The 26648-nt window shown below is 36.6% G+C and overlaps 3 protein-coding genes across 3 annotated transcripts; 2 read left to right on the top strand and 1 right to left on the bottom strand.

Moving 5' to 3' along the window:
• Window positions 1-4742: 4742 nt before the first annotated feature.
• On the top strand, window positions 4743-5999 carry LOC104096871 (zinc finger protein ZAT5-like). The gene has a single exon (XM_009603320.4). It carries the CDS (start codon window positions 4837-4839, stop codon window positions 5857-5859), a length of 1023 nt encoding a protein of 340 aa, XP_009601615.1. The 5' UTR covers window positions 4743-4836; the 3' UTR covers window positions 5860-5999.
• Window positions 6000-11291: 5292 nt separating this feature from the next.
• LOC104096870 (large ribosomal subunit protein bL9c) lies at window positions 11292-15752 on the bottom strand. Its single transcript, XM_009603319.4, has 7 exons — window positions 15545-15752; window positions 15305-15432; window positions 13959-14004; window positions 13714-13811; window positions 13590-13637; window positions 12530-12717; window positions 11292-11529 (listed from the first exon to the last, which is right to left on the bottom strand). Exons 1-6 carry the CDS (start codon window positions 15680-15682, stop codon window positions 12597-12599), a joined length of 579 nt encoding a protein of 192 aa, XP_009601614.1. The 5' UTR covers window positions 15683-15752; the 3' UTR covers window positions 11292-11529; window positions 12530-12596.
• A 2656-nt stretch (window positions 15753-18408) lies between these two features.
• LOC104096872 (uncharacterized) lies at window positions 18409-22688 on the top strand. The gene is made up of 8 exons (XM_070189783.1): window positions 18409-19793; window positions 19922-20065; window positions 20515-20628; window positions 20855-20917; window positions 20966-21411; window positions 21513-21819; window positions 22060-22479; window positions 22574-22688. Exons 1-8 carry the CDS (start codon window positions 18409-18411, stop codon window positions 22686-22688), a joined length of 2994 nt encoding a protein of 997 aa, XP_070045884.1.
• Window positions 22689-26648: the final 3960 nt, after the last annotated feature.

Here is a 26648-nt window from a genome sequence, read left to right as displayed (position 1 = left end):
ATAATTTAAATGCAAGAAAATCAATTTTAAAGACTTAAAAATAATGACAAATTACATAAATTACTTATATGACTCTTGTATATTGGTGATGATGCGGAAATGATATTTTGAAAGTATATATGATATTTATAAAAATATGAGGGCAAAATTGGGTATCAACAGTGTACTTGTGTCATGCCTTATAAAACTCTTCATTTTCCTCTCTCATTCCGACGTGGGATTGCCAGTCTAGAAGCCCATCAGTCCTGTTTGACCCTCCCTCATCAGCTCGCCCTCCATCATGTGTATCACATTCACCCCCTTTGGGACTCAGCGTCCTCACTGAGGTCTGCCCCACTATCGTACTTGGAAGAGTCAGGCTCTAATACCATATTTGTCACGATCCAAGCGAATGGAACGTATTATCCGCTTTGGGCTTAGGCCCCCAAGGATTTGTCTTTCGGGTTACGCCACCTCGAGCCCCAAAAACGCGCGTACCTTGTGAACTTATATCAAGCCTTATTGATGTTTGGCTATAAATATATATTTTTAATGCATTACTTATCTTACATATAGGTGCTTTAATGCTAAATTATATTATATGTGTCCTTAATTAAATTTATTTTATACGTAGGTACTTTGGATATGAAATTAGGAGCGAACTAGAGATTTTATGAGTATTTTATACACTATAAGAATGGATTCATAATTATTTAATTATTGGACAATGATTGAAGTTTAGTATTATAAAAGAAGACAAAAGAAAGACAGTTGCAAATTGAAAAAGGAAGGAAAAGAACGAGAAATTAAGGAATGCAAAGTTTGGCAGCTAAGCACAAAGTGAATCAAACTCGGGCAGAAGTCAGGCAACGCGAGGCAATTTTCTCGTGTTTAAGCTCGCGTCGCACAGTCGAGAGCGAGATGCTTCGAGCATTCTGCGAGGCAATGCGTGGTCTGGGTTTCAAGCCTATTTTGTCTCCTATTTTATTTTAGACTTAATTATTTTATCTAGGCATTTTTCCTATACCTATAAATAGTCTTTAAACATCATTTATACAAAATTTGGACCAAGGGGAAAGCACGGAGCCGCCGTGGAGGCCAGAATTCATCAGATTCCATCTTTCTTCCATAAACTTAGTAATCTTTACGTTTCTTTAGATGAATTATTGTTTTGCTACTATGTCTATGTGGAGTTAAATTTCGTGTTCTAGAGTTGTGATTGTCATGAATATTGAAGTTTATTAATTATATTACAGTTAATTCGAGTTATCATCTTTGGTTGTTTCTCTAATTCTGTGCATAATTGCTTAATTGTTTGGCCAGCAGTTGAGTTCTATTTACTATCTATGCTATGCTTGGGAAAGCCATATTTAAATTAGAGTAGAATTAGAGAGAGCTTGTTTCTGAACTCATGGCTCGGGGAAAAATTTCGCGGTTAGGATAGGAATATACCTAACAGTCTTGCTTAGTTGAATACCGTATTATATTCTTTCATGATAAATTCAAGACCATAGGAATATAGGATTGATATATTATGGATAGATGGATAGTATTGTGGAAACATGCTATTTATATAAATGATCTGGTCAACTAGCAATTATAGATAATGTGGATTAACATGTATAATTACGAACCCAATAGGGTTGACAAACCGACCACAGCCCTAGAATCTTCATCTCCTTCGATTAAAATCTAACCACAATCGCTTGCTCCTAATTAATTTAGCTAACTACTCGTTTAATTTTCGCAATAATAGTTTAGTAAAAAAATACTATTTTTTTATTATCTTGGATAGTAAATTAATTTCAGTTTTCGTAGTTAATGATTAATCTAAATCTCTGTGGGTTCGACATCCGACTTTCGAGTCACTTTATTACTTGACGATCATGTTTACTTGCGTGTACTTGGGGAACCAACAAGTTTTTGAAACCTCTACACTTTCTTCTTCCATTCTGATGTGAGATTCGTCTAAGGTGACATATGCACCCCTTCTTTAGATGCTTGCCAGCCTAGAAGCCTGTCAGTCTTGCTTGACCCGCTCTCATTAGTCCGTCCTCCGTCATGGACATCACAATAATATTAGATCAATTTTATAATATATATATATATATATATATATATATATATATATATATATATATATATATATATATATATATATATACCTAGTTTGGTGAAAACACCAGCATTCACGTCCACCTTAAAAACGGCCTAAATCTGCCCATGGGTACAAGGGCTCGTGATAATAAAACAAGTAAAGAGCACCTAAAAAGGAAAAGAAAAGTTCTGGAGAATAGTAAATTGTTAAAAGGTTAAAAGGCTAAATTAGTGGTGATTAAAAAAGACTTTAAGTACGTGTGAACTAATAAAAACTAAAGTAAGCACTGCACCAAACGGAGATCAAAGAAAAGGAGGCAGACATGCCATTAGAGAAGCGTGAGATCACCCGTTAATCCATATAGTCACAAGTCCAAAATATGAACCACAAATATATACATGTATGATTTATGAATATTGAATATGATAGGTAGCTCTCTGGTCTACAGTTCTCTCACTCATAACACTTAAACACTATAATAAATATAATCCTCTTCGACATGGCCACCACATAGTGTCCCTACTCCTTATTCTTTTTTTGGTATTGGCATTGGTTCATTGACAGATTAATCTGAATTCACGCCACGTAAAAGTAATTATTAAAAAAAGAAGCGTTTATCAGCATTTTTTCATTTTAAAGGCTGAAATCCCTGACCTCCGATTATGAATGGCAAAATCATATTCATCTCATTACAAAGCTTTGTGATTACTCTCTTACTTTTGAATATCGTTGTGTATGTGTGTGAGAGAGAGAGCACTCTAAAGGTGTAAGATTGTCAAAGCTCTTAAAGACACGATTATTAAGTAAATATTTTCCCCCAATATAGAGAAATACAAAAGATCAAATTTATCTATCCCTATATAATGTTGTGAAAGTAATTAAAATGGAAAAAATTAGATAAAAACTGAATTTGTCTTAACTGCTGACAAATAAATGAATCTTTTAATAACCGGTGCAATTAAAAAGTTACTATATAAGATCACTTATCTTATTTAAGGTTACTAATAAGTTTAACTTGTAAAAAAATATTAAATCGAGGTGTATAAGAGTTTATAAACTTTAAAAACATATAGAGAATTAATTTTCTTGAAATGAAATTTCTTGTGCAAAATATTCAAGCTGAATATCTTCCCTACTCTACATTTTCTCTTTAATATATAGTTTCAGTTTCATTATAATTGATTTCATAACAAAAAAGTTACTATTGGAGAATCAAAGGCAACCACGAAAATTAAAAGTTACCATTAACTAACTAATTAAACTCTCGAATTTTTTCAATAATTATGCTTGAATTTGTCAAGCTTGAGTGGCCTTATAGTGGAGGACCACTATTTCGGTTCGTTTGTGAATTATATTTGGGGGGGGGGGGGGGGGGGGTGGAGAGAGAGAGAGAGAGAGAGAATTCAACTTTGTGAGATAGAAAAAGGCAAAGAGTTTGCTTGAAAGCCAACCGAATCTTGGTGGTTTGCCTTACTTGCTCATACTTGCATCTCTTGTTCTTTATATACTTGCATCTCTTATTCTTTATGTTCTTTATATTATTCAAAGAGTTTAAATTCAGGTTAAGTTCATATAACAATCAATAAACAAATTTTCATAACAAACTTGATGTGACAACCTGAAAATATAAGAATAATTTACTGCAAGCGGTTAAATTAACCTTAAAAACGTATAACTTAAATCCTCATTAAAATAGTAATAATAATAATAATAATAATAATAATAATAATAATAATAATAATAATAATAATAATAATAATAGTTCTTTCCTTTGAGTCTAAGAAGTGATGGAGTGAGTGAGGTGGAGCATGCCTTTAACGTGCAATCCCCCTTTGCTTTATTGCTTGAGTGTTTATTCGTGACTTTCGCTGGCAAATTACTTAAACCTAATTAAATTTAAATAATAACAAACCAACAAATTAAAAGAAAGAGAGTGTGAAACCAACTTCAAACGTTACCACCAAGTCACCAACTAGACTTCTATCTCTAATTTAAATTACTTTGCTTTGTTGATATACTTTCTGCTTTATTTAGTTTTTCAGTTATAACACTCCCTTTGGTCCTTGTAAAACTCATTCATTTCACCTTACCAGTATAAGTCAAAATATGCCAAATAATTAGTATAGTATTAATTTTCTAATATACTCATAAAGAAACTTTTAAATTGCATGCCCAAAGCTTTATACATTACCCCTTAATAAATACAAAATATGATAATTTGACTCTATACATCGCATTTGGAACAGCTCATTGTGTTAGTAAAATTACCACCAACAATTTAATGCTTAATGTGAAATTTATGACCATACTTATGCATACTTAATTTTACACGACACAACAATTAACTAAAAAACGTAATGAATTTACAGTAAAATCAAGTAAAGTAACTCAAGAGAGTAGGAAAATTAGGAGAAGACGAACGCAAAAGTTACTTGTTATACTAAGCTAGGTTAAGTGTAGTTAAAGGGAGTGCAAAGTGCCAAAGTAGACTTCTAATGTTTACTTAAAGACACTTTTCTTAGTCGAACAATAATACAAAAGGAAAAAAAAAGAGAAAAAAAGAATTGTTCATTCACTTGGTTAACAGTTGGGTGGAATATAATTTTGACTCTCCAAACATGTTCTTACCATTCACTAAAAAAAATACTATATATAAGTATAACACTAGCTAATAACATCACTCTCTATATTCTTTCATCACTCTTCTTCTTCTTCTTCACTTTGTCACTTGCTTGGCTTCTTTTCTTGGTTTTGTAGTAATGGAAGTTTCTCAAGATTTTCCCGATCGCTCGTACGCTTTCAAAGGAAAGCGTAGCAAGCGATCAAGGCCGTCATCCCCGCTTGATATAGCGGGGACGATGGTCACTAGTAGTTCATCGGCCGCTGGTGGAAGCGATGATGGTGGTGTTGGAGGTGATGTTTATTACTCTTCAGCAATAATTCAGTATTCACCAACCACTTCTACTACTCAAATATCAACTAGTAGCACGTCCGAGGAAGATGAAGACATGGCCAATTGCTTAATCTTATTAGCACAAAGCGGATGCCGAAAAGTACAAGTTGTAAGTGAAGTTAAAAAGGAGAAAATCAGTAGCAGGAAATTCACAGAAATGGTCAATACTACAACTGGAAAAGCTGGTTTTTATGTCTACGAGTGCAAAACTTGTAACAGAACTTTCTCTTCATTTCAAGCACTTGGTGGGCACAGAGCTAGTCATAAAAGGCCCAAAACCATAGTAGAAGAGAAAAAATCTGTCATTATCACTGCCACTGCTACTGCCATGGCTACTGCTAGCGTTGGTGCTGACTCACCTGTAGAAAATCATGACGACTATCATACGGAAAATGATCAAGAAGAAGGGCGGTTCAATAAAATTAGTGTACCCCTCTCAATCCAAATAGCCAACAACAACAAAGTTATCAACTCTCATGGTAACAGCAACAGCAAGCCAAAAATTCACGAGTGTTCAATTTGTGGGTCTGAGTTTTCATCAGGGCAAGCTTTAGGTGGTCATATGAGAAAACACAAACCACCTACTACAACAACTGCTACAAACAGTACTAAGGTTTCTACAAATACTCATATTGAGACAATTTACAATTTTTCAGAATCGTCACATGATGATGTTGGTACTAATTATAAGGAGGAGGAAAAATCTACAAGAAATTTTCTGTCTCTTGATCTTAATTTGCCGGCGCCACCAGAAGATGATCGCCGTGAAACAAAGTTTGAACAAAGTCTTGTCTTCTCCGCTGCCCCTTTGGTGGGTTGTCATTACTAATTAAAAAAGGAGAGATTATTAAAAAAAAAAATTCCTTTTTTTTAGTTTATCAGTTTTTTTACACTTATTGATCAATTAATGTGAATTAATATGTCACAAATTTGTGATAATAAATTAGAATTATTGTTATTATTTTTATTTTTATTCATTAATATACATTAAATTCCTTTGAAAAATCTTATTTAAAACTTGTATTTGTTCACGAATATAAGTGGCCGTAGTCTACTTTAATTTATTTGAAGTTCATTCCTTTGAGTAAGTAAGTGGTTAGTGTTCATGGTTGCCTTCCATTCACGAAAAGGGAGTGTAGTGAGGTATCTTTTTTCCCTTTTGTTATAAGTATTTTTCCAACCGCTCTTTAAACTTTGTTTCTTTAGTGGCAAAGCTATATGTGTAACACATGGACAAAATTTACTTCTTCAGTGGACTTTTTCGACGTGAATTCAGATTAATCGGATCAGCGCATTTATTTATTTAATCGCCGTATTTTGTTATTCAATGCAAATTCAATTTAGTCGGATCAAATTTCATATGTCTAAAGCAAGTAGGAGGCAATACTAGTAGGCAAAAGCAAAGAGCATGGAGTGTGGGGGATGGAAGTATTGGATTGCTTTATGGGATGGTTAGGGGTTAGGCATCACTAGCACCACAACCAAAAGTCTGTGGATTAGGTTCTTCTATACTCTGTGTGTTTTTTCTTGATTACTCAACTGGAATAATAATAATAATAATAATAATAACAATAATAATAATAATAAAAAAGGCTGAGAAAAATAAGAGGGGGAGCTCCGTCAGTGTTCTGTTTCATTAAATGACAGAATAAATGGATAGGAAAGATGGGTTGGTAACTGCCAAAACCATGTGTATACACACCTGTATTATATACAGTTTTCTTGTCCATGTTTCCTTCACTTAAAACCTACTTATCTTTAACTTACTTAACTTTGTTTCTTCTTTCTACTATATATCACTATGGTATAGCTAGATAAGATTCGTCTCTTCTACGTACGGTTCACTTGTCACATCAGAGTTGAACTAAACTCACACTACTCATATCCATATTGTGTTGATCTCAACTGACCAGCAAGAGAGCCTCAGCTCGACCGAACTCGTTATTTTCAACTCGAACTATATGTTTTGCAATTAATGAAAAAGTTTACATATAATAAGATCACGTACGTTCTGAATCGCTAGACCGGAGTTAAGATATTTTGTTATTTTGTGATACCTAACAGTAGAGCTAGTAGCTATCAGCCCACCAATCACACCTAATTGTTAAACTGATCACATCCCTTACTTTTCAAGTTTCTTAACTAACTAAAAACCTTTATTTCTGCGATGAGCTTTTACCATTATATACCAGAAATAGGCACTGCAAATCACACGTCACAAGCGGTTGGGTATGAGGTCTAAAGTTTAGGTTCCACTCCTTCAATATCTAGAATCTGCTTTTTCACTAAGGCTTCTCTTTGATATTGCGTGGAAATAGGACTTCCGTTTTAAGCTATCTCACTTTCACACTTTATAACATGGGTTCTTAGTATATAAACTAATATACAAATCATAATAATCGGAACATAATTTTCATGCACATGCTTATAATACTTGTATAGCACGTTTTGCTAGTGATAATCTAAAATTACACCAGGCGGATTTAGAATTTTGGAATAGTGAATTTGTCAAGAATGTCGTGAACGTACTTCTTGTTGAATTTTCATTTCGAGGGACGTCAGTATAAAACTTGAAAATAGTACAGGCTAACCAATTTTCGAATTGGTAATTATAAATAGCTAGTGTTTGCAAAGTCACTGAAAAATAGTCACTATTTTGCTGAAACACGGAAAGTTCCAGCATAATATGCTCGATTATGGAGCTCCTTAGTATAAACTTCTAACATATTATATTGGAACTCCAGCACACGGAAAGTTCCAGCATAATATGCTGAATTATGGAGCTTTTGCGCATAAACTTCCAGAATATTATGTTGGAACTCCAGCACATTATGAAATTCTACCACATTATGTTGGAATTTCATATGTAAAAAATTCGAATTTCGCCATATTATGCTGGAATTTTTTCGGATTTTTAAGAGTGTTTTTGTTCAGATTTTATCTCACATAAAAAAGTGGCTAAATTTCGATTACTTTTGAAATTGTGACTATGTTTCAATTACTAATTGTAAATCTGGCTATTTCTAATTTGTTCCTGTCTAAAACTCGCATTTTTAGTAGTGTCTTCAAGGTGGTGTTTGCAGGAGTTGGTGTAATTAAGTCACTTAAATCCTGCTTCTAACTTGTTTGTTATGTGCACGTTTTGGTGATTATTTGTAGGCTTAGCATGTGGGTACGTTGTTATATTGCTTGACATGTCCAAATACAACGTGTGTGTATGTGTGGGGAAGAGAGTGGTAATGACAAATATGAGAGGAATTCATTTAGATCTGCACATGTAGTGGGGGACTACTTTGTATCAATTTATTGCCTAATGTTCTCTTGCTAGTATTAATTCAATTCAATTATCAAAACAAGAAGAAAAAAAATAGTTTTTATTAAATAAAAAAAAAAAAGGAGACGCTCCATTGATTCTTCTTATAGGCCAGTGATCAAGTCAAGCAATAAACAAACAAGGGGAACCAAAGAATATAAATCATTGTGTTGCACTATGAAGAAATAATATTCTAAAGTCAATGAAGCTTCGTACCTATCTTTTTAATATATAAATAACTACAGTTCAAACACGTAAACTATCTAACGTTGAAGACTAAGTCTAATTGACTGATACGTTTACTCTAAAGTAGTAATAGTTAACCCTTTAGTTGTATATAACTTAACTGATGAGAAAGTCGTGAAAGTTGCTGTTAACTGAACTTAAAGTGAATTTCGTAATTTAATAACTTCACACTAGTGATACTAAAGTTGGGATCATGCGTATGATTGCATCCCACCACCAAGTTCCACCGCATTTAATAACTTTAATATAAATTTTATATTTGTGTTAAAATTAGAATTCATAAATTTAAAATTCTAACTCGGCTCTGTCCGCTATATATATATATATATATATATATATATATATATATATAGGGTTCCAGAATTTCACACTAGTATTATTATTTCGAGACAATAAGTGTAAATTTAGTACGTATAATTTAACCTCTAATTCATGTGTTTTTATATTATTATTTTTTTGTGTGTATAATACAGTTTAATTTTTCACAACTAATATAAATCACAAGAAGAGACAATGAAGCGGCATGATTGCCTTGGCATGTGGGGAAATTGAGTTCATTGGGAGCATCATGTGGACAACTCAGCCAAAAAGATATTGATGAGGTGGCATGCTTCTCAACGCGCCACCTGGTTGGTTTTCTTAAATTCTCCGACTCCCACAATTGCACTGAAAAAACCATGTCCAGGACTTTCATTAATTGTTTCTTAGTTTTCTTTTTCCCTGTTGTTTGCACCTAGTTTTCTGAAAAGGTTTGGGTTTTATATATAAATTTTTACATTATCAAATTACATTAAAGGTAAGCGAGTATCTATTAACAAGGGAATCAAATTCTGTGGCGGATGTAGGGTATAGTTACTGGGTTTTTGGAACCCGGTAACTTTTGCGGAGATCATGTATTTTTATTTAAAAATTCATTAAATATCTATAAATATATAACTGTGAATCTAGTTATTATTGTATATTAATTTGAGATTACAATAGTAATCCATAAACTTCAAATCCTGAATCCGCCTCTGGTCAATCAATATATTACGAAATAAGGCGAGTAATCTTTTATAGCAGGTTTATTACACGGATTGTGTAAAATATATTTACTACCAGAGAATACAAGTTGAAATCCTTTTGTAAAAACAATACTTATGATTTTTCAGTAGCTAAGAGCATAGTGGAAGTGAGCATTTAGTCCAAATTCTTATTAAGAAATTCATCAAATATGTACAAAAATTACGTTCAAAACCCGCTACAAACAATTAATATGGCTATCGTAAAATTTAAAATCTAGCTAGAAAGTTCAAATTGCGGCTCTGTCCTGCTTCACACCAACGTTGTTTAACAAGCCATGAGCCTGTTGCTAGTTTTGGAATAAATAACTCCCAGTAATCTCTTTTTTTAATTTCATTTACTTGACTACAAATTTTTCAACTATATTTATTATAAAATTTAAATCTAAAAGTTTGAAGAATTTATGTTCACACCAAAACTAAAATTATTTGATTGTGAAAAGTGTTTATCAGAAATGAGTTTAAGTTCTCGCACACCATCAATTGAATTGACATGCACCAAAAGATAACTCTTCCTACCAATAACATGACAACCGAAAACATTGAGTAATAACATGCTATAATCAATTAAATTGCAGGGTAAAAAACATAATCACTATATATAACCTTAAATAAATCAAGAAAAAACTGATTGCCAAGGAATTAAGTACTGTTTGTCGGATCTTTTGTTTGTACACATATGCTCCCCTCATGTTCTATGGCTGATGAGAAAAGAGTATCCATCCCAAAGAAAACAAGTATACCTACTGCTTTGAACTAACCTCACTGGTTGCAGTTGTTAATATGAAATAGTAGTACTAGTTTACTATTAATCACAACTTTATGAGGATTAGTTCGCAAAAGTTTGTTCTTTTCAGCAAAAGGGTGGCAAACCAATCAGATATTTCAGATAAGAACTAGGTGATCTTTCAAATGCCAAAACACTTGTTTTTTGGCATTTCTTTAAGTCTTTGAATATTCAGTTTAGTTGCCTCTTTGTATTGGGGCCCAAATGATGACCAAACAGAAAAAAGAATTTTAGAGGATTAACATGGGCAAAAGCGAACCTCAGAATTATTCTTGTTATCCTATCACAACTTTTCAGGCTATGGTTCTTCCAACTTGACAATGGATAACGCCAGTGCAATTTTCATCACCAAGGAACAAAATGGTCTAGAGTTAGTTTCTAGGACTCTTTAAAAATGTTGTCGGGTGCGTGTTAGATCCTCCACAATGCATTTTTAGAGGACCTGATATGGGTGCGATAATATTTTGAAACGTCCAAGTAACATAGGTAAAAGTTCATATTACTCTGCACTTTCAAGTTTCAACTCGCTAGTTATAAACTTGACTTATAACACCATGCATGGACATATAGGAATAGAAAAACTCGTTCCCATAACATGAAGCAGCTCAAGAAATAAAAAATAGGATATTATTCTACGTAGAAAATTTTATGCAAATTCAGAACTAGAGTTTATGCAAATTCAGAACTAGAGTTGATGGTTTTGAATGATTATATGATTTTATTATATGCAAAAAATTTAAGACTTTTTTGCTTGGGTACACAGAGCCGAAAGTAACGAGAGTTCAGTTGAATACACTTACACGCCGTACGCGAAAGGTCTTACTTGATATAATAATTACCTTGGAAACAAATGATTGAAAAGAAACAACAGGAAAAGAAGAGATAGATACAAGATTTGATCATGAGAGTTTATAACAACCAACGCAATGAAGACCCACAATGACAAATGAAATAAAAAGGCATAGGATGAGAAATCTGATGTTACACGTCAGGATAAATTATCTCAAAAGAAGAAAATTAATTTACAAAATTTGGGGTCCATATGTGGAGTCTGAATCTGATGTTCACATTGTTTATAGCAATCCTCCCTACCTGAAATGGAATTAAAAGAAAAGAAAACAGCAGTTCTGGATAAGAAATCTACATCAAGTTTATTGACTATGTATTATCTTTACAACTCAAAAGTTGCATTTTATTGATATTATTATAAGGAAGCACCTAGTTGCATGCAAGAAAATAACATATTCATGCATATCAACTACGAGGAATAACATCCCCAAACAAAATCCCTGTCACAAACCTAATCAACCACGTCATCCAAACTCAATGCGATCACGGTTGGGACAGCACGAGGAAAGAGTAAAATACGAGCAGGTCATGTTATTCGTATTAGAACACATGAAGTTGATTTTTGTTTTGAAGACAGTTGCATATAATTTAGAGAATTTGAGCTCTACCATAAAAAAGGTGGAAATTCAAAAGGGTTTGACTTATCTGCCCTCACGAGTCGTAGCCTCATAGGAGAAAAGAAAGGGTGGAGAGGACCACCAACAAGGGTTGTGTCCTTAATCAGTGGCCTCGGATTCGAGCCTTGGGTATGGAGTCGCGCTTTGTTAGGGTTCAAGTTTTGGATATGGAGTCACCTTCTATACGGAACGTTTTACCCCCTAAGGTGGGACTTCCAGCGCGAATCCGAATTTAGTCGAGCCACAATGCAAGGGTGGGAAACCAAAAAAAAAAAGGTGGAGAGGACCATAAAATGTTGGCTCTTTCCCGTATAAATAAATGTTCTAGTTTACCTTAGTAGAAAATTATAAGTCTACCTCAGATTAACAAAGAAATTGCAAGATAGACAAAGCAATTCTGAATCACGAGACACAGCCCAAGCCTGAAATACAGATCTCCTTTCTTATATATTTCTTATACTTGTCATTACTTTAGAAACTTACGTTTGTGAACTGAAGCCTAAAACTTTGGGGCAACGTAGTTAGTGCTCTGTAAATGTGTGGTTTGAATAACAAGCATTTAATGTAGCACCTACGCCATTCACATTGCTTGAATAATAGCCATTGGAATCAACAAATGACTGTACCTTGACCGAGAGAGCCGATACAGCAAATTCCTAACTTGGCATCAACTGCACCAGAAAACCCCTATGCTTAATTGGCGAACACAGTCAACCTTACTCGAGCTGTAACATCTGGATGCAGCTTCAATTCAGCAACATATTCTCCAGTTTCTCGAATCTCAGGCAGAGAGACAATTTTCTTGTCCACCTCCCTACAAGTAGATTGCGTGTGAATATAGATTAAAGTTAAAGTAGGAACTAAGTTAATACATTTGATCTACCTTTAAGACTTTACGAGCCCATTTTGGTTTATCTCATTAAAAGTAGCTTATAAGCATCAAATGCCGAAACACCAATTTTATAAATAAGCAGTTACGTGTTTGAAAAGAAGTGCCGAAACTAATACTCCCTCCGTTTCAATTTAGATGAGATAGATTGACTCGACACGGAGTTTAAGAAAAAAGAAGAAGACTTTTGAAACTTGTGGTCTTAAAAGCTTAAGGGGTAAAAGTTTTGTGGGGCCATGACATTTGTGAGGTAAAATGAAAAAGTTGAATTTTTTCCAAATTTAGAAATGTGACATTTATTTTGGAACAGACTAAAAAGGAAAGTACCCCCGTCTAATTTGAAACAAAGGGAGTAATAAGTAGTTGGTCTGTTGGGTAAACAATTGCTAATAAGCAGTTGGTATGTCACTTCTCTTCCTACAAGAGAACAGATTCTCTATCCCTTCTCTTTTCTTTTTTGGGACAGAGGGGTAGAAGAAAGTGAATATGCTATCGTACAAACAGGCATCATATTGCTCAAAAGCCAAAAGTGTTTGCCTTAGAAATGGATGAACAATGGAATCAGCATATTCCATTGTCCTAGACGACTAATGTTGACGAGTAGGTAGCACCAGATCTTAGGTTGCATTGAAAGAAAATAAGCATTGTTTGAAAAATATCAGATGACAATTAAGTCTCTTTACCCAAAATACTTGAATGACTTTATAAACCAGATGAATCAGACAACATGAACTTAAAAGTGGTGAATAGTTCGCATACTTCTACATCCTCTGGGAGAAAAGATAGGAAATTAGTACCTCTGTAGCTGTGCTTTTATAATATCAACAAGATCCTGAGCAGTGACACTGCAATAGAGATGATGTCAAAAGGTCGACTAAATAATCACAAAGTTGCTAATCACAATTTAGTATCTCAACTGACCTTCCAAAAATTTGCTTTCCTTTCCCACCCTTGCGCTTCACCTTGAAGGCTCCAACAGTTTCAAAAATTCGAGCAAGCTGTAGTGCCTCTTCTTTCACCTTAATTCAAGATCAAAAACTTTAACTAAAACCATATTTGTTACCGAACCATTTATTGTGGCGTAGCCGACTCTTTTAGTGACTTGAAAATTAAAAACATTTGTTTTTCAACTTTCAACAGATTGGATCAATGAGAAATCTAATTACCCGTTGTTTCTCAGCCTCAATTCTCTCATCTTCCATCTTCATTTCCCTGAGAATAAAAGTACGTAATGTTATAAAACAAAAAATTGATCCATGAAGTTAATAGGTAAATCTCTCACTAAAGGCAAAGCACGCTAATGGCTATCAAACATTTCAATTGAATTGCTACCATCTCTAAAGAAGCCTTCACATATGTTTTTGTTCTTAAGTATGTCATTGCAAATCCTGCTTGGTTGAAGAGCCTATCAGAGGGAAGTTCAGTGCACACGTGTACTTGGGAGCATATACAGGAAGGATGTGTGTTAATACAGTGAAAAGGAAAATTAGAATGGTAGATAACCTAAAATATGATCGTAATCTCAAGAAGCGACTTTTTTCTAGCTTTATTACTCTTTAAGGCATCGCCAGATATCATGGAAGGGAAAAAAAGCCAATCACATATAAGAATGAAATAGATCGTGAAAATATTACTGACTATCAATTTTGGATAAGAATTTTACAAGATTATCACACCATATGTCTAACACAGCCCAAACCTAAAGATAAAGTAACTTAGTAGAAAAATATCCAGTGCTCTATGTTTAATCGACTATCTGTACTTACGCAATGTGGGAAAAAAATACTAAAGATGAATCCTTTATCAATATTATATTTCGCTAAAAGAAGTGAACTTACTTAAAACCGATGATCATTGATCATAACAGGTAAAATCAATGAGCAAAAAAGTTACGCGGAGCTTGTATACTGACCAAGAGTTCTAACACCAATGTTGCATATTTCTGCTCAAGAAATATCAACAGCGATCAAGCATCATTATGGTACAACTTTTGCACACGAAGATGTATATCTATGGGCATATTCACTTTTCAGCTATTTATTACTTATTAGTAATTTAAAGAATCCCATAGAGTATGCATACCTATGTTAATTACATTCGACACTGGTCTATCAGCGTAGATGAGTGATTAGACAACACGGACAATAGTGATAACATACTTCAACTCTTAACCAAACAAGCAAGTGCTGTGTGTGGCATATTGAATAGTCGAATCAAAGATTCCTGACAACTATTACAAGGCCCCGAAAATAAGATAATGGACAGAAGAACCACAGTCTTGAGTACAATAATATGGTTCAGTTGGTAATTTAAACTAAACAGGATGGTTGGTAATGTGATTATTCAACACTTAAAATCATGCATTAACACTTACTAGTCAATCTAATACAATCAGAAAATGGATCAAATTAGCAAGCTTTAACTCAACAAAATGTAGATAATGAAAGAAGAATCTAGAGCAAAAAAAGTATATGACAAAATTTAAAGTTCCAAATAGAATTTAACAAATTACTTGAGAAGTGTAGGTGTGACAATTTGAGCCATGCCCAATGGTAGCAGATAATTCCTAAAAAATCCAGCTTTAACATCCAAAAGCTCTCCCTTTTTCCCCAACTGTGTAATATCCTCTTTCAGTATTATCTGCCCCATAAAATAAAATAAAAACCATTGAGCTCTAAGACAGAAATAAAAATAAATAAGATTCTAAAGATAATAATTTGAAACATTATCACATTTTGAAGAATGAGTTTACCTTTCGTATTTTCTTGGCTTTTTTTTGAGCCACAATTGTTAAAATTGAGGTCCTCTCTGATAATTTGGGTGTTTCAAAATTGGTGCTTTTGGCTAAGCTATAATTGTGGAGCAAACAAGTTGTTGCTGTGGACGCCATTTGCTACTAACCTTTTTTGTTTCTCTTTGCTCAGTTTCTGTATTCACAGTCTATCGTTATCTTATCTGTAATGTCTCTCTGAAGAAGATAATGGCTTTCTTACCGGGCCCCAATTGGGCCAAACGTTTACTGGGCCAATTCTTGGTAGGCGGCCTGCTTTTGGTCCAGTAATCACCAATTGGGCCATATTTATAGGTCCATAAGACGTCCTCAGGTATTCGGGAGATTTGCATAAATGAATCATTTATGTGAAAATAGCACGGGCTAATCAATTTTCGAACCGATAATTGAAAAATAGTCAGCATTTGCAAAGTCATAGAAAAATAGCCACTATTTTACTGTAACACGGAAAGTTCCAGCATAATATACTGGAGATTAGTGCACCTGTGTATGAACTTCCAGCATATTATGCTGGAACTCCAACACACGGAACGTTTCAGTATAATATACTGAAGATTGGAGCATATGTGTATGAACTTGCACCATATTATGCTGGACCAGTATATTATGTTGGAACTCCAGTATATTATGCTGGAAGTTCACATGTAAAAAATTCAAACTCCAGTATATGTTGGAACCAATTGTTGGATGAAGTCTTGATTACATTTTGATATAATTAAGCCATTTTTACTCTATAATTGTTCAACTATGTGTTTCTTGTGATTAATTGAAAGGGCCCTTGATTAATCGTGTCTAGTTGTCTAGTGTTGCTTGAGAAAGAACACTTGATTAGATTGTTGTTGAACAACGCCACTTTCGAGTAAGTTAAGAGATTAATTACTTGAATTTAAAAACGGGATTAGAAATAACGAAGCTTTGATGTGATATTTATGAGTTGTACAAATTGTCAACTAGAGTAGTTCGAGAGAATGCTTCTAGTAAATTATCGTAATTGATCGAGAGATAAGTATGGTAAGCAAGGACTCATCATCTTTATAGAGTGTCACGGCGAGATTATAGTAAACGTGTCAAAAATTAATCCGACAATTGAAAAAATCAATAACCCTAGATTCTTTTACCCTTGAATTCAACTTCATTCTTGCTTATTGATAGTTTTTATTGTCATTTTTCCTTAGTTAAATAATTTCTGTTAATTATCAAATACAATCTTGAACTCTGAAAATTGTCTGAGCTTATCATTAGCGATACTAAAAGTAGTAGCAAATAGATTAGTTTCCTATGGGATTCGACTCTGGACTTGTAAACCGGATTATATTTGCAGCGACCGCTTAGTCCTTTTTATAAGGCATAGTTGGGCGTGATCAAATTTTGACATCGTTGCCGGAGAACCAACGGTGTTATTTATTACAACTTGGAAGAATTGCTAGGATTTTTAGTTTAGATCAATTTTCTGTGGTGTTAAAAATATTTTCATTGAAATTCTCACGTTTGAACTCTTCTGTGACTCAGGTGCATGGCTAGATGCTCCTTGAGAACTGGTGAATTTTTTTGAAGGACTCTCAGATCCCGAGAAAGCATTTAGGGCATTTAATCGGGCTAACAAGAAGGGCAAACAGCTAAAACAAGACGAACAATTCGAAATTGAAATGGACGACGTCGAGAACGTCAATGAGAACAATAGGAATGATCGAGTTGACCCAAACATTGGAGTGGTAGAACCTCTTGCGCCGGAAGCTTCTCTATATGAATAGGCGCAACCAACTGCTGATAACCTGTCCACCGCAATTGCAGTCCCTCTGATACAAGCGAAGACGTTTCAGATTACCAACAACATGTTGTACTTGCTGCAAAATAAAAGGTTGTTCTCCGAGTCGTACATCGAAGACCCACAACAATATCTGAAAAACTTTCTATCAATTTGTGTCACTCAAAGACAACCGAATGTGACTCCTGAAGCAATCAGATTATTACTGTTCCCATTCTCAGTGACTGGGGAGGCTTAAACTTGGCTAGATTCGCTCCTAATAAACTCTATTGCTACTTGGGAGGAACTAGTCAAGCAGTTCTTAAAAAAGTTCTATCCACCCAACAAAACGGCGGGGCAAATTGATGAGATATTGCAATTCAGGCAGAAACCGACTGAAACCTTGCAGGAAACCCGGGAGAAGTTTAAGAATATGCTGGTGAAGTGTCCACACCATGGCATCCCGGATCAGATGTTTGGACAGAGATTTTATATGGGTTTGGCTGACGGTCTGAAGGCCAATGTAGATGCTTCATCTAGGGGTGCATTCTTGAGCAAAACATTCATAGAGTGTAAGATTCTTCTTGACAAGATGGCTCAAAATTTAGGCTAGATGACGAGAGATACAACACTCACTCCAATAGTGCATTCTGTTGCTCTTGACCCAAACAATACAAATGTAGAAAACATAGCCACTCTCATGACCCAGATGAGCTTGTTGACAAAGAAAATTGATGAGATGGGTACGAAACAGGTGCACATTGTTGATACGACAAATGGAGGCCTATGCACTCCCTGCATAAATGAGTCATATGTTTGCTCGTTGAGTGGAGAGAATGATAACCAGGGCTTCAAAGAAGACATGAATTACGTCAATAATTTTGGGGGTCAGAGGCAAGGTGGACAGTAATGGGGACCTCAAAATTAGTAGTACAGACCAACCCAGCAACAATACAATACCATTCCAGGGGGAGCACGACCACAAGGCTAAGTCGTGACTTTTCAAAGGCAGCAGGGCTACAATCAGCAGCACCAACAACAGTTGGCTTACTAACTGCCTCATCAACAGCAGGACAGTAATATGATAGAAATCAAGGTCATGCTGCAACAACTCATTGGGAAAAATGGAAAAATTCAAGAAAAGTTTGCCGCACATGATTCGGCTATTAAAGGAATTGAAACTCAATTAGGCCAGTTATCTATGGCCTTGAACAATCGCCCACAAGGAACGTTGCCTGCAGACATAAACATCAATCCAAAGGAGCAGAACCCAAATCAGCTAATGGCAGTAAGTCTCAGGAATGGAAGGGATTTAGACAGAGAGCAAGAAGTTGTTCAATCTAGGAGAGACACGGTGCCAATTTCTCCAGTGACATTAGAGACTAACGAGTCAATGGAGCTCATAGAGGTTGTAATTGAACATGCACAAGTTGACAAAGGCAAGGAGAAGGAATTTGAACAACTCCCAGAACAGGTAGTGGAAAAGGCTCCTAATAGAGAAAAGACACCAAGCAGTGGGCAGAAGCTAACTCCTGCACCATTCCCTCAAAGGTTGGTAAAGCAAAGGAAAGATGATCAATACAGGAAATTCATGGAAATGCTCAGACAAATTCAATTGAATATTCCACTGATGGATGCTTTGAGGGAAATGCCAGGCTATGCAAAAATGATGAAGGATATGATGTCTCGAAAATTTCACTTCCAGGACCTATCTACAGTAACTCTAACTCAAACATGCAACGTTGTAGTAACAAGACCTATGGCTCAAAAATTGTCTGATCCCGGTAGTTTCATTATCCCATGCACAATTGGAAGTTATGCTTTTGCTAAAGCATTGTGTGACTTGGGAGCCAGTATCAACTTGATGCCTTTGGCAATCTACATAAAATTAGGCACTGGCAGAGCTAGATCGACCTCAATGTTGCTGCAACTGGCTGATCGCACAGTCAAAAGGCCGACAGAAATTCTGGATGATGTGCTCGTCCAAGTGGGGAAGTTTTTATTTCCCGCCGACTTTGTTATTCTTGACTGTCAAGTTGATGAAGAAATACCAATAATTTTAGGGAGGTCGTTCTTAGCCACTAGGAGAGCATTGATCGATTATGAGACAGGAGAGCTAAAAATGAGGCTGAATAATGAAAAAATAATATTCAATGTTCAACAATCTATGAGGAGGCCCAGCAAAGTTGCAAATTATTTGCTAGTGGAGGCAGTGGATGTAATACTACAAGAGGAGGATGAGACCCTTAATGTCAGAGATCCATTAGAAGCTTGCTTGATGAATTTGGAAGATGTGGATGGTGAAGAGTTGGACGAGTGGGTCATGGCTCTCGAAGGTCAAGGGTTCTGGAAAAGGGAACCCCAATTCGAGCCACTACACTTAGAAAAAAGACCAACACCACCTGCAAAGCCATCAATAGAGGAGCCACCACAGTTGGACCTGAAACCGCTTCCAGCTCACCTCAGGTACGCTTTCTTAAGGCCTAACTCTAATTTGCCTATTATTTTCTCATCCGGTTTGTAAGTTGTGCAGGTAGAACAACTCCTACAGGTGTTACAGGAATGTAAGACTGCTATTGGTTGGACCATGGCAGATATAAAGGGTATCAGCTCAGCCTTTTATATGCACAAGATTCTCTTGGAAGAGGGGCACAAACCTTCCAGAGAACATCAAAGAAGGTTGAACTCGAACATGAAAGAAGTGGTGAAGAAAGAAGTGATCAAGTGGTTAGATGCGGGTATCATCTTCCCCATCTCTGACAGTAACTGGGTCAGCCCAGTTCAGTGTGTGTTGAAGAAGGGTGGAATGATGGCCGTGAAAAATGAGAATAACGAGTTGATCTCGACTCGTACAGTCACGGGTTAGCAAATTTGCATGGATTATAGAAAACTGAACACAACCACCCGGAAAGACCATTTCCCCTTGCCACTCATTGACCAAATATTGGATAGGTTGGCTGGGCAGTCTCACTTCTATTTTTTGGATGGATATTCGGGGTGCAATCAGATCTCAATAGCCCCTGAAGATAGAGAGAAAACATCATTTACTTGTCTGTATGGATCTTTGCCTTTCGGAGAATGTCGTTTGGCCTATGCAATGCACCGGCTACATTTCAGAGGTGTATGTTAGCCATTTTCACTGATATGATTGAAGATATTATGGAAGTCTTTATGGATAATTTCTCAGTGGTGGGGGATTCATTCGAAGACTGTCTTCACAATTTAAGGAGAGTGCTAAAAAGGTGTGGGGAGACAAATTTATTGCTGAACTGGGAGAAGTGCCATTTTATGGTACAAGAAGGTATAGTATTGGGGCATCGAGTGTCCAGTAAAGGTATTGAGGTCGAACATGTTAAGGTTAACGTAATTGAGAAGTTATCACCGCCCACTTCGGTCAAGGCAGTGAGAAGTTTCCTTAGGCACGCCGGGTTCTACAGGCGATTTATAAAAGATTTCTCTAAAATTGCTAACCCCTTATGTAAACTCCTTGAAAAGGATCATCCCTTTGTGTTCTCTGATGATTGCAGGTTGGCATTTAAGGAGCTGAAGAAGAGACTGGTGACTACACCAATCATCGTTGCACCCAACTGGTAGAAGCCATTTCTAGCTCATGTGTGACGCGTGTGACTATGCTATAGGAGCAGTCCTGGGGCAGCGAAAGGACAAGCTGGTGCACCCAATTTACTATGCAAGCAGAATGCTAAGCGATGCACAGCTAATTATACCGTGACTGAGAAAGAGATGTTGGATGTGTTGTTTGCATTCGACAAATTCAAGTCTTATTTGATTGGTTCAAAAGTGATTGCTTATACTGACCATGCAACACTTAGGTACTTGATAGCAAAGAAGGAGTCAAAGTCATGCTTGATCCGTTGGGTTCTGTTGCTAGAAGAATTCGATTTGGAGATCTGCGATAGGAAAAAGACAGATAACCAAGTGGCAGACCACCTTTCAAGGTTGGAAGGAGCTGAAAAGAAAGTAGAGGTTGAAGATATAACTGAGACATTCCCGGATGAACAATTACTCGCAGTGGAAATGGAGGAGACATCATGGTATGCTGATATTGCTAATTATTTGGCAAGCGGTATTGTACCTTATGAACTCTCTTCGATTCAAAAGAAAAAGTACTTTCACGATTGTCGGTCTTATTACTGGGATGAACCTTTACTTTTAAAATATGTGTAGATAACATGATCCGGAGGTGTATCCTCGAGAAAGATCAACCTTCTGTTTTGCAGGCTTGCCATTCTTCACCATATGGTGGGCACTTTGGAGGAATTCAGACATCGACGAAGATGTTGGAGTCGGGTTTCTATTGGCCGACTTTATTCAAGGATGCCCATGCTTGGGTGAAAAGTTTTGATGAGTGCCAAAAGACAGTCAATATATCTCGTCGTCACGAGATGCCGATGACTACAATTAAAGAGGTGGAAGTATTTGACATGTGGGGAATTGATTTTATGGGACCATTTGTTAGCTCATATGGTAACAAGTACATATTGGTAGCAGTTGACTATATCTCCAAATCGGTTGAAGTTGTGGCCCTTCTAACAAATGATGCCAAATGAGTGACAGGCATTCTAAAGAAAAATATTTTCACACGTTTTGGCACTCCGAGAGCTATAATCAGTGATGGTGGAACCTATTTTTACAATAGAGCGTTCGCAAGGCTGTTAGAAAAGTAAGGAGTTCGCCATAAGGTTGCCACACCTTATCACCCACAAACGAGCAGGCAAGTGGAAGTGTCCAACAGGGAAATCAAAAGTATCCTGAACAAAACAGTGAATGCGAAAAGGACTGATTCGACAAAGAAGTTGGATGATGCATTATGGGCATACCGCACAGCATTTAAAACTCCAATTGGTATGTCTCCATACAAGTTGGTGTTTGAAAAAGCATGCCATCTTCCGGTGGAGCTTGAGGATAAAGCCTTATGGGCACTGCGGCAGTTGAAATTGGATATGGAAACTGCAGGCACAATTAGAGTCATAGAGCTACATGAACTCGAGGAATTCCGGTTCCATGCATTCGAGAATACAAGATTGTACAAAGAAAGGATGAAGATGATGCATGATAAGCACATTCTAGATCGGAACTTCAAACCCGGAGATCTAGTATTGTTATACTACTCGAGATTAAGATTGTTTCTAGGGTAAGTTGAAATCTAAATGGTCAGGACCATTTAGAGTTGTGTAAGTGTTCTCAAGTGGAGCAGTAAAAATTGAGTCCGGAGATGTAACGAATAGGTTTAAAGTGAATGGGAAAAGGTTGAAACACTACCTTGGAATGGTTGAAGAAAAAGGGGAGAAAGTTGTGATGTCTTTGGAAGAACCCCAATATGTGAGCGAAGTGCAATCATGAAAGCCTGCGTCGTTCTACGACGTTAAATCAAGCGCATACTGGGAGGCAACCCATGGTTTTATTGTAATTCGTCGTGCCGCGACATTAAATCAGACGCTTCTTGGGAGGCAACCGAATATTTTTTCTTTGTTCTTATTTTTCGTATTTGATTTTGAACGGTGAAAGTATTAACAGGTCTATTGGTGTGAAGGGATGAAATTGTGCGCGACGGAAGGACTCGAGGTGAAGAAATCCATCCGGAGATATTTAAAAAGTGGCTAAAAGGGAGAAATTTCGAAGAACAAACGTGCGCGGCCGCGCATTGACCGCGCACTTTTGGACCCCTATTGTTGCACATGCGCGACCGCGCACTGAATGCACATGGACCGTGCATTTTTCGACCTCCACTGCCCAACGTGCACGGCCGCGCACTGACCGCGTATGGACCGCTCACTGGGCATCGTTTTTATGTTATTTCATTAGTTAATTTTATTTTTTTTTATTTTTTTCCTTTTCTTTTCTTTTCGTTAGTTTTTATTTTTTCTTTTATCCCTTACTAATAACCAATCCCCCCGAACCCCCCCCCCCCTTATTCCTCCCCTAAAATCTGAATAAAAACAAAACAAACCCTTCTCTCTCACAACAAACACACGCCCAAAACTCTCCTTTCTTCCCGATTTCAAAAGCAAAAAACCTACCTCCCTTTCCTCCTCTTCCCTACTCAATCACTCCCCAATCTCTATTCCTCACAAGCTTCTTCAGGTAAGTGCCATGGCTTCTATTTTCCTTTTCCTTTAGTTTTTATTTTTTTTATTTTTTCCAATTTTTTTCTTTTTTTCTTCTCTTTTAATTGTATAGTATTAGAAGTCATTGTTATTCTTTTCTTTGCTTTGTATTACTAAGTATACTTACCGGTATGTGAGGATAATAGAATTTTATCTTGTTGGGTTGGATTAGACATTATTAAGATTATGGTGGAATTGAGGTATAATTGGGTGTTTGGGAAATTTGGGGTGAATTTGCACATCAAGTATTTGTTTAAATACCACAGTGAGTTCGTGAATGTAATTTGTGACCAATTATGCGGGTGAAGTCTGAGTAACCGTTATTGGTTCACATATCCCGCCTTGTACTGATAGTGGTATTTGTTTTGTAGGTACTATGACTCCCTCAAATAAAAGACGAACCACATGCGCCTCTTCTAGTGGTCATGTAGGCTCGTCCCGGGCACGGGCCTCAACCAATATGCCTCAGTTTGATAGCACAAGATTTATATCAAGCTCAGCTCAGGAATATTTTAGTCAGAAGGCTCCTAAGAAGCCCATACCGGAACGGGGTATTGATAGGGGGTCCCTCCAAATTGATTGCCCCAATATGTATCAGGAGTTGGTTCGACGCAGGCTGGATATTTTCTTTGAAGAACCTGAAGAGGCCAACTTGATGGTTATACGAGAGTTCTACGCGAACTGCTCTGAACATGAGGACCATATTTGCACTGTGAGACAAAAGAGTGTTGATGCATCGATAGACGCCATTAGGAGGGCGTATCAGCTGCTAGTATTTGGTGGGGAGGAGGACTATTATGATACATATAGGCGAGAACCAACCTCCTGGAACCTGTTTTTCAGAACAATCTGTGTGCCAAACAAAGACAAAGTGTGGGTTACGTCGGGGAGGAAGTTTCACTCGGCCTCACTCAACTTTGAAGGGACGTGTTGGCTTTATATCATCAATAGTCGCATGTTGCCTTCCTCCAACACCACTGAGATGAACGGTCCCAGAGCTGCATTGATCTGGTGCTTTATGAATGGACACGATTTTTATGTGACTAAGGTTATTCACGACGAGATGTTCATCTGTTGTCCAGTGCAGAGGTATGGGTTCTTCTTCCCTTCACTAGTCACTAGATTATGTCGGGCAGCACGGGTGCCGGAGAACAAGAACATGGATAGAAGAGTGAAAAAAGAATCAAAGTTCCGGACAGATAAAGTGACTATTGGGAAGGATCATGTGGTACCTGGCAAAGCTAATAGTGATGAGTCTGATGTGCCAGATAAGGGAGATTAAGGGCAGACTGAGGTTGTAGCTGAGTCAACCCTCACGAGCAAGTTACTGAGGATGAGGGAACATCTGTGTTCAGATGGGATACGCGAATGATAGCCCTAGAACATAAAATGGCAGGGTTACACACTTCTGTCACGAATTTGGGGACTCGAGTTGATGCACTGGCCACCCAAAATGCAAAATCTGAGAAGAAGATCATGGCTTGGCTGTGTGCGCTGGGGAGGGTGTGCCATCTCGACCCCGGCACTGTCTCCGATCAGGATTGATGTACCAGGGAAGTTTTCTTTACCTCGCATTTTTTTATTTGTGTGGCATGGGGACATGCCACCATTTTAAGTGTGGGGTGGGAGATATTTTGTATGTATGTTGTATGTATAGAGTTATGTAAAGTAGTGTAGTTTCGTTAGTTAACTGAATAAAAAAAATCTTTAAAAGTTTCGATTTGTCCCGACGATGGATATCATTCGACGGGTTTCTTGAGGGATTCAAGTCGAAGAAAAAAAAATACAAAAAGATTTTCTTTTGTTAGGAGTATATCAACTCCTCCTTGGTTTTTCTTTGGGCCACGATTCTTTTCCTAGGGTTTCGTTTGAACTGGGTGTAGTTAGTTTTTTAAATATTTCTTTTTAAGTTAGGAACCCTTGGGCTATGGGCTGAATTGGAAATAGGATCTCTTAACTTCGTTATGCCTTGAATATAGCGGCTACTTTAGTGTGACGCTTAGGCTCAATTGTTGATTCTTATAAGAGGGCCTTAAATTGTATGTTCTTAACTTGGCTTAAGTATCCTGACTAGAGTGTTTTGATGATCCAATCTGGAGTGACTCTTGTGCCATGTGTGTGTGAGGCTTGTTGTATTTTGTGTACTGCATTTGATGCCTAGAACTTGTCCCGTGTATTTGCAAAGCGAAATAGTAGTCTTATTTAGTCTTGGAAGTGATATAGGCATTTCTTTGTTGAGCCATATATATATTCCACCCGCCTAATTGTTATGTATCGTAGTTAACCCCTTTGATCTTGTAATCATGTTTCTTTGGCAACTATATTACAAGCCCTACCCCTTTGTTTGAATTAACTATTTATTTGAACCTATTCACATCTCATGAGCACTTGAATTGCTATGAACTTGTAAAGGTTAAAGTGTGGGGTGGTTGGTGGGGTTTTTGAGTGGAACTAATGAAATAAGGAGAAAGGTGCACTGTGTTGAAAAAAAAATCAAAACAAAATAGTTGTATTATGGTGAATAATATTCCTTTGGTGGCTTTTGATGTAATTGTGCTTAAAGAAGTATGGGGTAATATATATTGATGCGAAGGAGGAGTGTTAGTTTGATATAAGTATGGACTTGAATGTTAAAGTATATGTATTAAAGTGCATAGGGAGGTGTAGTCACTCTTATATCCAAATATATCCTACCCGATCCGCAGCCTACATTACAACCAAATAAAGTCCTACTTGATCCTACAATGAATGAGCTCGATTAGTAGAGTAGTACACTACGGGCAAGCCTATGGAGCATCTTTTGTGGTACAAGAATATCATTTCTGAGGGTGAGTGAATTCTGTCTATTTTGAAGTCCCTCATTGTGCATGAATTTTATTGATTGTAGAATGAGTCTCTATTGTTGTGAGCAGGCACTTGATTCATAAAGAAAAGGTAATTCTTGACCTCTGCGTTAGAGTAAGTGAGTAAGTTAGGAATATTACGTAGTGTGTGGGAGTCAACTCTTGAGGTGAAGATATTACACTACTATGCTCAATCTATGTGAAATATTCTTGGTATGATGAGTTAGGGAAGTCGCTTAGTGAAGTTAGGCCTCTGTAGAGTGTGGTTTGATTGCTTGGGGACGAGCAATGATTTAAGTGTGGGGTATTGATAGTAGGCTATAATTATGTAGTTTAGCTACTATTTGCACTCT

The sequence above is a fragment of the Nicotiana tomentosiformis genome, chromosome 11 (genome assembly GCF_000390325.3).
Source record: "Nicotiana tomentosiformis chromosome 11, ASM39032v3, whole genome shotgun sequence".
NCBI lineage: Eukaryota > Viridiplantae > Streptophyta > Magnoliopsida > Solanales > Solanaceae > Nicotiana > Nicotiana tomentosiformis.
Note: the sequence above shows the minus strand (reverse complement) of the source record. Positions and strands in the feature narration are given on the sequence as shown.